Source organism: Pseudorasbora parva, chromosome 19 (genome assembly GCF_024679245.1).
Source record: "Pseudorasbora parva isolate DD20220531a chromosome 19, ASM2467924v1, whole genome shotgun sequence".
NCBI lineage: Eukaryota > Metazoa > Chordata > Actinopteri > Cypriniformes > Gobionidae > Pseudorasbora > Pseudorasbora parva.
Window position 1 is genome coordinate 20,928,230 of NC_090190.1, and position 11,742 is coordinate 20,939,971.

The 11,742-nt window shown below is 36.2% G+C and overlaps 1 protein-coding gene across 1 annotated transcript; it reads right to left on the reverse strand.

Moving 5' to 3' along the window:
• Positions 1 to 1,222: 1,222 nt before the first annotated feature.
• paqr7a (progestin and adipoQ receptor family member VII, a) lies at positions 1,223 to 11,099 on the reverse strand. The gene is made up of 2 exons (XM_067426047.1): positions 10,895 to 11,099; positions 1,223 to 7,891 (listed from the first exon to the last, which is right to left on the reverse strand). The coding sequence occupies exon 2, from the start codon at positions 7,794 to 7,796 to the stop codon at positions 6,708 to 6,710; it is 1,089 nt and encodes a 362-aa protein (XP_067282148.1). The 5' UTR covers positions 7,797 to 7,891; positions 10,895 to 11,099; the 3' UTR covers positions 1,223 to 6,707.
• Between the last annotated feature and the right edge of the window lie 643 nt (positions 11,100 to 11,742).

The following is an 11,742-nucleotide window of genomic DNA, read 5'->3' on the forward strand; positions in this document are numbered from 1 at the left end:
CACTGTTTGCACTTTCGCTGTTGGACAGGGGTCACCATGGGGACCCTGACTGGATACGCAACAAACTGCGACACACTGTGTATTCTGACACCTTTCTATCAGAACCAGCATTAACGTCTTGAGCAATTTGAGCTACAGCTCATCTGTTTTGATCGGACCAAACAGTGCATCAATGAAACCTGTTGCCGGTTTACTTCCATGGACCACATTTGATAGATACTGACCACAGAGTGCAGACTGGGAACACACCACAAGAGCTGCCGTTTTGGAGATGCTCTGAGCCAGTCATCTAGCCATCAAAATTTGGTCCCTTTCAAACACACCCAAATCCTTACGCTTGCCCATTTTCCCTGCTTCTAAAACATCACCTTTGAGGACAAAATGTTCACAGGTGCCTTGATGATATAGTGTTATTAACTTCACCCCTCAGTGGTCATAATGTTATGCCTGACAGTGTAGCACACTATTTACACACTAAAACCTGAAAATTAGCAGCATAGAAATAAACTGCAACGTTAAGGCAAAAAAGTTCAAAAGTTCCTGTATATTCAGTGGCAGAGAAGGGCCTTAATTTTAAGATTTAAGTTTACAAAGAGCCCTTTTTCTTTTATCTTTTGTTGATAGTTCACTATAAGTTCCCCTGAGATCTCGGGTTAGGTTTCAGTTCAGGAGTTGGTTTATGTTCTATCTTACTACAAAACAAGAACATTCCTATAGTCTGTCAAAAATAATCAAGGTAAATAGGCAAATATGTGAACAAATGACTGCTTCAGTAGTTTGCATATCTTGTATGAAATAGTCAAACATAATAGAACAATTAATTCATATTATATAGTACATTTGCATAATGTGTGATTTTGTTTAATTTTTTAAAAATAATTCAGTCCAAATACCACCACAGTTGAGTACAATGACTCAAACACCCAAAGTAACAACTCTAAAAGAGGAAGTTCCTCCCTCAGATAAAGTTTATCAGTGTGTTTGCAGTGGAGAGTTTGCTCCAATCCAAATGCAGCTCTGCAGAAATTTTCCAGGAAACTGTCAACGGTTTCCTGTTTTAGAGTCCGCATGGGACATTCAAGTTCTGCATAGATCTGCATGTTTTCTGACCTTTACACATTTGTGCTAACAAAACTTTATTGCGCTGACCATTCAAAAGAAAACACAAGAGGGCAGTACAGCATCACTTTGAATGTTTAATCAAACCACATAAAACCATCTCCAAACAAGGTGGCCTTTGTTTCATTAAATATTCTAGACAGGCCCAAAGAGTTTGGAAGGTATACAGATGAACGCACAAACAGAACTTGTGATAATTAGGTTAACAATGTGCAGCATGTTGGAGGGGAGAGCGGGGCACACCGCTTTTTGACTTTCTCAGTTTAGTTAAATACCCTTGGGGTTCTATTAATTTTTTTGTATTTACTATTTTCTATTAAAGTATACATTTTTTCCCACATTCATTTCCCACATGTCTAGTACAATTATGTGGTTTTGTTTCATTAGCGTATACTTTTTTTTCTTGATTTACCCCAGAAGAATGGAAGTAAAATGTGACAACATGCCCCATAAGTGGGCTATTGTAACTACATTGAAAGCTTAAACTGTTATCTAAAATAATACACAAATATCAAAGACATACTAAAATGTTTTGTCAATAAAATACAATAATTAACTTTTTTGAATAAAATAATGCCATTTTTTAATTATTAAAAATATAATAATTTGTGAATTTGACAAACAGCTATACAGCATAATTAAAAACATAATAATAACGAATCATTTCTGAACAATGACTCTCAGACATTATTCACCATTTTCTCATGGTTTCTCAAAAGAATTCATAAAAGTATAGAATATAATATCATAGTTCTAATAGGGGCTCATTGTAACACATCTGCGCCACTGTGATTTAAACCGCGGCTCGTGTCTTCTGCTGGTTAGGTCAGCATTAAAGAACCATCTCAACTGTTAAACACCAGATATAAGATTAAAATAATATCAGATAAATTATATCTTATCTCGTATCTTATTTTAAATTAACACAAAAAACAGAGATGATAAAAAAAAACTTAAGAAATTTCCTTTTGCTATGGTTAAATAAATGTTCAGTTATATCTTCCAAAGATTTTTTTAATTTTGGCACAATTGTTTCCATAAATAATGTTGATATGGCAACTAGTAAATACACAAATATTCGTCATCCTGGCATGTGTGGAAAGTTATAATGCGTGTTACAACTAACCCTGTGTTAGGTTGTGCACCGCTCTCCCCCATACAACTAGTAAATGTGCATGGTTTCATAATACATATACTTTTTTTTAAAACATAACAACAAAATTGTGTACCAAACAGTAAGGAAGAAAAGGAATCTGTAATTTTCTGAATAACATGTTCCATTAAGTTTAAATTCCCTTTAACCCTGACACAAAACAATACAATTCAATACAATACAATACAATGTGTAATACAAAATACTGGTAAAACACTGGTGCAAAAAAAAAAGAAAAAAAAATGTAAAATTTCCCCATTAACAATACATTGGAACGGAGCCTCGCACATGACATTCAGTAAAAAACTAGTAGGCTAAATCATTTAGTATGCTAAATCATTAATCAGATTTACTATTTCGATAACTCAATTTATTAATAGTGCGCACGTTTTACTTATTCGATCCCTCGATTTACTAAATTGTGTGCAAAATGTATAAATCGAAGGAACAAAATAATTAATCGTGAGCACTATTTACCTTTTTTTCTTGCATGTCATTTACAATAGGTCCCTTTTTTAGAGTGCAAATATTCTCGAATAATTCTGTAATTTAATTGTAATTCAATAATTTAACAACACATTTTCGTGTTCAATGGTCTCGAAATATGATAATAGTCACATGACAAGCAGGTAAAACTTTTTTAAATGTTCACTTTTTATGGTTTTATATAAAAAAATATTAAACCCTCAGGTTTTGTTTATTGGGAAACCCAAACAGTGTACCGTGCACAGTTCAGTATACGCAGAAAAGCTACAAAACCACTCAAGAATGTAACCACTATTATTTGACCAGACTGCGTTTTTTTATACACAAAATTGGGATGTATAAAATTGTGGCAACAATGTAGCAGTAGGTTTTAATACTTATTTTAAAGTCATTGCATGTCATTTCATATACTGTTAAAAGCAGTGGTGTAAAAAGTGTTTGGGGAAATGTAATCAGATAATGTACTTGGGTATCTTTTTTAGTTCTACTGAGTATCAAAGATTACCAACGTTTACTCTCTACTTGACTACATTTTTGAAGATGTATTTGTACTCTTTACTCCAATACATTTATGATGAGTAATACTGTTATAAATCAGTTATATTGAAGAGACCTTTTTGAAGGGTTTGGTTTACTTATTCCTTTTTTGAGCACGTACGCTTTAGGAAGCTGTTGCATTGGCCTTTGAATTATTGATGCGTTCAGTTTTATTTTAATTTGAGAAAATAAACATGTTATTGCTCTCTTCACAAATCAACTGTTTCTTGTTTTTTTACTGGCATTGAGGACTAGTGTATCTATGAGCTGCCTGCATTCAGTATGACTAAAATACTTCAGTACTATTGAAATCAGATACTCTAGACCCCAGTTTCACAGACAAGGCTTAAACTATAGTCCCAAACTAAAATGCATGTTTGAGCTGTTTTAACTGAAAGCAACTTGCACTGACATATCTTAAAATATGTCAGTGCCATTGTTTTGTCTTAAGATGCATGCACCAGTCATTTTTTCTAAGGCACATTTATAAAAGCTACTTAAATGTCCTAAATGAACTAAACTTATCGTGTGCACAATCTGGTTATCCTGGCTTAATCTAAGACCTGTTTGTGAAACCAGGCCTAGGATTTTACTCAAGTCGTATTGTACCCCTTTTCCACCAAGTTTCCAGCTGCTGCTGGTTCGGGGGCCAGAGCCTAGTTTCAAATTGTTTTTTTGTCTTTCCACAACCAAAGCGCCAGCTGCGAACCAGAAAAAGTGAATCTTAAAGGAACAAGCCGACTTTTTCTCAGAAGTCCAACCCGTTCTTAGAAGGCTTGTCAGTCGAATCAACTCCAAACTGGCACAAACACTGGCTCTGAACTAGCACCCGGTTCATTCTAGTAGAAAAGGGGTATTGGAATTGGTCACTTGTAACTTGTAATGGACTATTTTTTGCTGTATAAGGTATCTATACTTTTACTCAAGTAGTTTTCAGGTACTATTTACACCTCTGGTTAAAACAGTAGAAGGCAGTTTAAACAGTGGAACATTATACAGAGCTTTAATTAAGGATCCCAATCGGGACCTTATGTACCTTTTACATTAAGAGATAATCTCTCAGTAAAATCTGGTGAAAGCATTAATGTGCTTCTGTTTTGCTTTCCCTTTACATCCAGATTAAGTACACTGGTTTATGTTGTAAGTAGGCACTGGTTTGTTTGACTTAAGTGCAATAACATATGAGACCAGTAAGTGCAATAATGCTATAAAATAAAAAAATAATAAAAAAATGGGCACACTGGCCATTCAAAGCAAATACAAGCTCAATCTCAATAATACAGTGTTACTGTATCTCTACAGATGTGTGATAAGAATCACTGAGGTTCATCTAAAATGCTCATTAAGGCACAACATTGATTGCAATTGCATTGGGAATGCATTGGGAATACGGTCAATCTGTATATGACCTGCACTGTAGGAAAATGTAAAAATCACTGATATTAAAATGTAGACAGATTGATATTTTTATACTACCCGATAATGATGATCGATATAATAACATTATTTTCTGTTGTTTAAAAAAAAGACAGCACAAAATCTCTGATTTAGAATGTACATATAGGCCTACCTCAAGTAAAATCCTTAATGTACTATAGAAAAGATCAACCAAACCGAGGGGAGAAAAATTATGATCTCCCTGGCAAATCAAACCAATACGAAATCTACAATTGTAATAAATACTTTGTTACTTATCTTTTCTTCAAATACTGTATGCTGGCTTCATTGGTGTTTACTTGCTTGCTGGTGGGTTATTAAAGGGTTAGTTGATCCAAAAATGAAAATTCTGTCATTGGTTACTCATCCTCATGTCATTCCAAAGCTGTACGACCTTTTTTTGTGTGTGAAATGGGAAGCCACTTGTAACCAAACTAGTTTAGGTACCAACATTCTTTGTAACCAAAATATTTAGCTTCACAGAAGAAAACTAAAGAAAGCCATACAGGTTTAGGATCACATGAGGGTGAATAACAGAATTTAACATTTTGGGGCGAAATATCCTTTCAACATAAGCACTTAATCCAAAATACATTCAAGAATAATAAAGGCCAATTCACAGTGCACTAAAATATGCACTTTGTCGGGTTTTGTCAGACCCCTGTCCCCATTGTTTTCGCAGAATGAACAATTTTCAATTGTCTTAGAATATCAGACAAGTGACATGCCATAATCTGGAGATTGTCCGCATTGTTTGGCATTGGTCTGTGCAGTGTGAATTGGGGTGAACAGGGGTGTCCAAACCTGCTCCTGAAGGGCCACTGTCCTGCAGAGTTTAGCTCCAACTTGACCCAACACCTGCCCGGAAGTGTCTAGTATGCCAAGTGAGACCTTGATTAGCCTGTTCTAGTGCATTTAATTGGGGTTGAAGCTAAACTTTACAGGACAGAAGCAGGATTGCACACCCGTGCCATATCAGAAATTATGTTAACAGTTTGAACATTGAGTATTTGCTCAAAGTTCAGTCCTTGATCAGCACATCTGTAAAACAAACAGTCATACCTGATCCCCAACTGTAACACTTTGCCTATTGCTAAAATCTGATTAGTTGATAGGAATGTTGTTACAGGACTAACAATAATATTGATCCAGGAACAAACAGAATAGCTGTTATCTAATGGCTATATAGGGCTTTCACACCACATAGTTCTAGGAACTTTGTTTTAGGAACTAGCCACCAGGGTGATTCCCCTAGGAACATTTTCCCGGTTGCATTCAATCTGGCATAGGAACTGAAGTCACGTAAATCGAGCTTTGTTGATGTGACTTTTATTTTGACGTTGTGGCGGACCTTTATTTTGATAAGGGACTAAGAATGGCAGAGCCTGAGCACACATCTCTCACATTCTCAGTTTTGGTTTACGATCTGTGTAGTCCTGTCTAATACGTTATTATATAGAACTGATATACAAAGAACAGTAGTGTTTGCCGTGTGGTTGATGTCCAATATCGCTAGCTGAGCAGAAACACATAAATACATGTTTTGCTTGCTAGACCAACCCTCAAAGTTGTGTTGGATTTGCTCTTTAGTGTAAAGGTTGAGAGGTCCATATATCACCGGTTTCCATTGTTCATAGAGTTAGTTTCTGAATTATAGACTTAATGTGTACACTGCTTTTCTAAAAAATGGCAGGTGCTGGTGTTTCGTGTGCATTCGGGCCAATTATTGTACACTTAGTTCACTGGTAGATCCTATAGCGCTGGGTTAGACCCTTCTCTGAAGTGGGAGCTAAATTAGTTCCCCCAAAGGGAGTTCCCAGAACTAAAATCGTTCCTAATCCTTGCAGTGTGAATGCGCAAATCCGGATTATTCCGTCAATAGTTCTAGGAACTATGAAAAGGTTCCTCCGGTATGAAAGCCCCTTAAATTCTTCCATAAACCTTGTTTACATTCTAAACTTAACTATTCCTATTACTAATCTTTACTTAATTTTCCCCTGTAGCCAACCAATTTTTTTACTTTCCCCAGCATATACAAGGCTATTAGAGCAGAGGTGACAAATGTTAAGATATAGAGCAAAACAAAGAACAACGCCTCGCCATCAGAATGGAGATTCACATAGAGGTCTCTGCGGTTGAGGTAGTCCAAAAATGAAGCGTGGATCTGGCAGATTGTGCACAGAGCAAGCAGCACATGAAATACTTGATGACCCTGACCTAAGAAGTCACAGCGACCTGGAAACCAGCGCTCGGGAACAGGCTGAGTGAAGAAAAAAGCACTGGAAAGAAAGAACGCCACTTGGCCAAAGTGAAAGGGCAGAGAAGGACTGCTACTGGAATCACCTCTCACCCAGGAAGGAAACCAGATGATAAAACGATGGAACACTGGACTGGTATCCCAACTGTAAGCTACGGTTGAAGGCACCACTTGGCCTACTTTACGAACCCATGGAGGAAGGCTGTAATTGCGATACTTCCCATAACAGCAGCCGAAGCAAGACAGGCAGCACAAGAAGCTAGCAATAGGCATGAAAAATCCTCTGACACGTGCATGCCAGCTTTCTTCAATAGCATAGTAGTAGTGTGCCACCGCGCTTCCATACTGATACAGCGACACACCTACATAATCCAGGTAAAAGAAGGCGTAATGGCAGAGTTCCGATTTTCCCGCCAACAGATGGGCCACGGCGCTAAAGGTCATGTAGATTGTTGATGACAGGAGAAGGATGAGAAGAGGCCAGGAATGAGGATCGTTTATGAAATCTATGGTCTCTGTAAACTGGGCCGTTCTCATGAGGACCACTAGTGCTCCGACTAGGTGCGTCCAAACATTTATTGTCTCGTTGTGCCGCTGTAAGAGAGACAGGAAGTAGTAGCGCCAGTTCTGGTGGAGAACCCGGTAGCCAGAGTAAATGTAGCGCTCACGGAAAAACTGGGGCACCTCTGTGTCACACAGGGTGACGGCCTTGGAAGGCAGGGCCTCGGAGAGCATCTGGGGAACTCGCCTCACCTGCTGCAGATTAATGAAGAGTCGTCCAATCTGCTCCATTACGATTGTTGCCATGGTAATCTCTGGAGTACAGGAGAATAGAAATGTATATTCCAGATACCGACAGCCACACAATATTCCAGGCCAGAACTGATGACACACTGGCGTATCTGGGAAATCAATAAAGAAAAATATATGTGAAGGGGGAAAAAAATATTACACATTATAGTGTTCAAAACAATTGTTCTGACAGGAATATAAACACTACGATAATATTACAGTACTATTAATACTAAAATTCAGTATAACTTGGTGTCAGCTGTGTTCATATGAAATATGAGAGCAAGAGATTGCAATGTGAAAAACATGATAGAATTGCTGGCTTCGAATATCTGGATGCAAAGTTTGCTATACAGCATTGTTATTGATGCCGGTTATTATTGGGGAATAGAATAACAGACTTTGGAATGTCACATCTGACCAATCAGAATCAAGCATTTCAGAGCGCCATGTAATAACTAGTGTTGTCAAACGGATTAATCACATCCAAAATAAAAGTTTGTGTTAGCATAATGTGTGTGTATTATACACACACACACACACACACACACACACACGTGCGTGTGCGTGCAGTCCTGCCATGCAGAGTTCCATGTTGTAAATTATGTGATTGCTAACAGATTGCATGTAAAGGGCCTGTGCCATCTAGAATTTCATGACATCTAGAGATCTATATATATATATATATATATATGTATGTATATATGTCTGTGTGTGTGTGTGTGTGTGTGTGTGTGTGTGTGTGTGTGTGTGTGTGTGTGTGTGTGTGTGTGTGTGTGTGTGTGTGTGTGTGTGTGTGTGTTATTAAAAAAGTAAGTAACCTGGTTGACTTAAAATTTTGAGTTTATTGAAATAAAAAATTTGAGTTAATACAATGAAGGAAATTTGTTTAATAAATAGAAACTCAAAATACTATTGTATCTGAACCACATAAAAAATGTGATAACACAATTACCCAATATGCTTACAAAATCTTTTAATAATATTTTAATAAAGGTTGTCGAATCTCAAAAAATGTTTATTTTATTAACTCAAAATTTTAATTTCAATGAACTCAAAATTTGAAGGCAACCAGGTAACTTTTTTTCTAAATATTTTTTTACTGTGCATATATATATATATATATATATATATATATATATATATATATATATATATATATATATAGTCCATCAAGACCAAATACATTACAAAATATCAAGACCAAATACATTACAAAATATCAAGACCAAATATATTACAAAATACAATTACACACAGGAAACCACATCCTTCCCAGTTTCTGTAGATCGAAGAGCTGAGGGGTTTGGGGAACGGAAACATCTCATTTAAGTCACCTACACAGCTATTCAGAGAAACTTTAGAGTTTAAAATTGGAGTTTATTATCTGTACTTCAAGTTCATCCAAAAACTGAAAACTCAACGTTTTGCTCACCCTCAGGTTGTTGAAACCAAAGAGGAAGTTTAACAGAATGTTTAGGCTAACCTTTCCATAAAATAAAACCATAAGCTCAAAAAAATACCACATATATCACATAAAAAGATACCATGTTGATTTGGGTACCACAAAAAAAAAAACTGTTTTACTGAAGTGAAAACCTTTTCACACACACACACACACACACACACACACACACACACACACACACACACACACACACACACACACACACACACACACACACACACACACACACACACACACACACACACACACACACACACACACACACAGCTTCAGAATACTTGTTCTAATATAGCATGACTACTTAATTTTTTAATTGTTGGTGCTTTTTGGAGTTTGCTCATTTTCAAAATAGGCTATATAAAGATATCTGTGTGGAAAATAGCTACATCCTTTTTTTGTTGCTTTTTTTCTCACTGAAGTAAAAAAGCATATAGGCCTTACACACTTTAGGATTAAATTAATTTATAATAGTTATGCATTTGTTATGCGTGGAGTGGACATTTTATGTATAGTAATGTAGAAACTTTGAAGACCCCATAAAATAATTTAAATAGAGTTTGTGATTTGCAGTAAATGGCATTTGACAATCAAGGCAAATTTTAAATAAATAACGGAGTGTCTATTTACACCAAGCGCATATAGCGTGCCTTTTTGGCAAGTGTTTTTCACACTAGCTCCACCTAACAATGCCTAAACAACATAAAAACGCTCAAATTTCAACATCTTCAGTCGTGTACTCTGTAAAGCGCAAGGCTTAAGGATCTTGGTTTTGACACGAGCGACCCGGGTTCAAATCCATCTTTTGCAGAGTTCCCTCTTATCCCTTTTCTCAGCACAATAAATCCCATCGGAAAGGCATTTACTTTCAATAAAAATTAAGAAAATGTTCAACATTTTAAAAAAGGTGTCTAACAAAATGTTACATAATAAAAAAAGCATTTTTTGCAGGGTTAGGGATAGTTGTACAGAGGGCTTTTATTGTACCATTAAGGCGACATCTATTTAATCATTTTAATAAATATAATTATTTACACTTATTATTGCATCCTGTTTATGTACAATACTGAGGTGCAAATAGTATGTAGGCTATCTGTCAAAATAAAGTATAAATATTGTAAAGAACTATACTTTTACATGATGTAAGTAGAATATATCACTATTTTCACTTAGTAAATAGCATCTACAGCTATTTACACTCCAAACTTTCAGTTTGCATCAACTAATGCATCGTATTGTAAAGTATTCCTAAAAAAAATAAGCATTTGAGGTGAGTAAATTATGATTTCCATACAATTAAAACATTACTAGCAACAGGTAGTCAACAAAGTTAAAATGCCTCTTCATATTGATGGAAACCATATTCATACAATTATTGGTTCTTGAGGTCAAAACAAAGAAACAAAAACATGTTGTCACCAGTAAATATTCCAGCATTTCATTCATGCGTGAACAAGAGGCCGAACTTACTGTTACAAGCGGTGTCATTATAGGCTACCTACTTTGTGTTCTAAATTATAATCAAATGGAGACTCGGTTCATCAAGAAGATTGTAATCATAATTGTACCAAACCACAGAGATGCGCCACAGCCCATCTCCTAAAAAGGAACATAGAATAGAAAACCACAAGGATGTCTCTGTATTTACCTTCTCTGGTGTCTTCCGCAAATCTGGGCACCGCAAATAATTTCCGAGTGAAAACTGTCTGGATATGCGACTGGCTGTTCTCTTCCTCGTATATTTCTCACTAGCCACGCCTTGTGTCGGCGGAACTGCGAGCAATCGCTTTTAAAAAAAACTCAGTCAGTCAAAGAGAACATATTTCGTTACATTGCTGCGATAATCCATGCTGAAACGTGTTTTGACGACACATGCAAAAAACTAAGCAACACGGCGGTTTAGATTGCTTCTTAATGCGGATTTTCTCTCTTCAGAAGATCTCTTCAAATTCAGCCCAGCTTCATTTTTTTTTTTTTTTTATGTTTCGCCGTCACAGGTGTGATTCCTCAGTTTAGTGATATGGGGACGGACATTTTATGTGGTGTAGCAACTTTGAAGACCCAACAAATCCCATAAGAGTATGTGTTTTGTATTTATTTGTAGTAGCCTAGCTATTATACAATGGCAACCTAAAAGAAAACCTAAAAGACCAAGCAAAAATGAATATCCTAATGGCAAGTCTTGTAGTATAGGCCTACAATCATTTAACATAAATCTGACATTTCCAAGAAAATTAAGTTTTCAAGAAGCTTATAAATCATACAGAATTATTCTTGAAAATGTAAAACTGCAGAAAGTTTTTGTGATAGCATAAGGGTTTGTGTGGGGTATACAATATAAAAACCATTAGCCTACGTCAACAGGGAGTCACAGATAGTGAACCAGACCTGTGTGTGTGTGTGTGTGTGTGTGTGTGTGTGTGTGTGTGCGTGCGTGTGATATGACGTGAAAATCCAAACTTTTAAGGTCTTTAGCTACTGCAAAAAAAGAAAAAA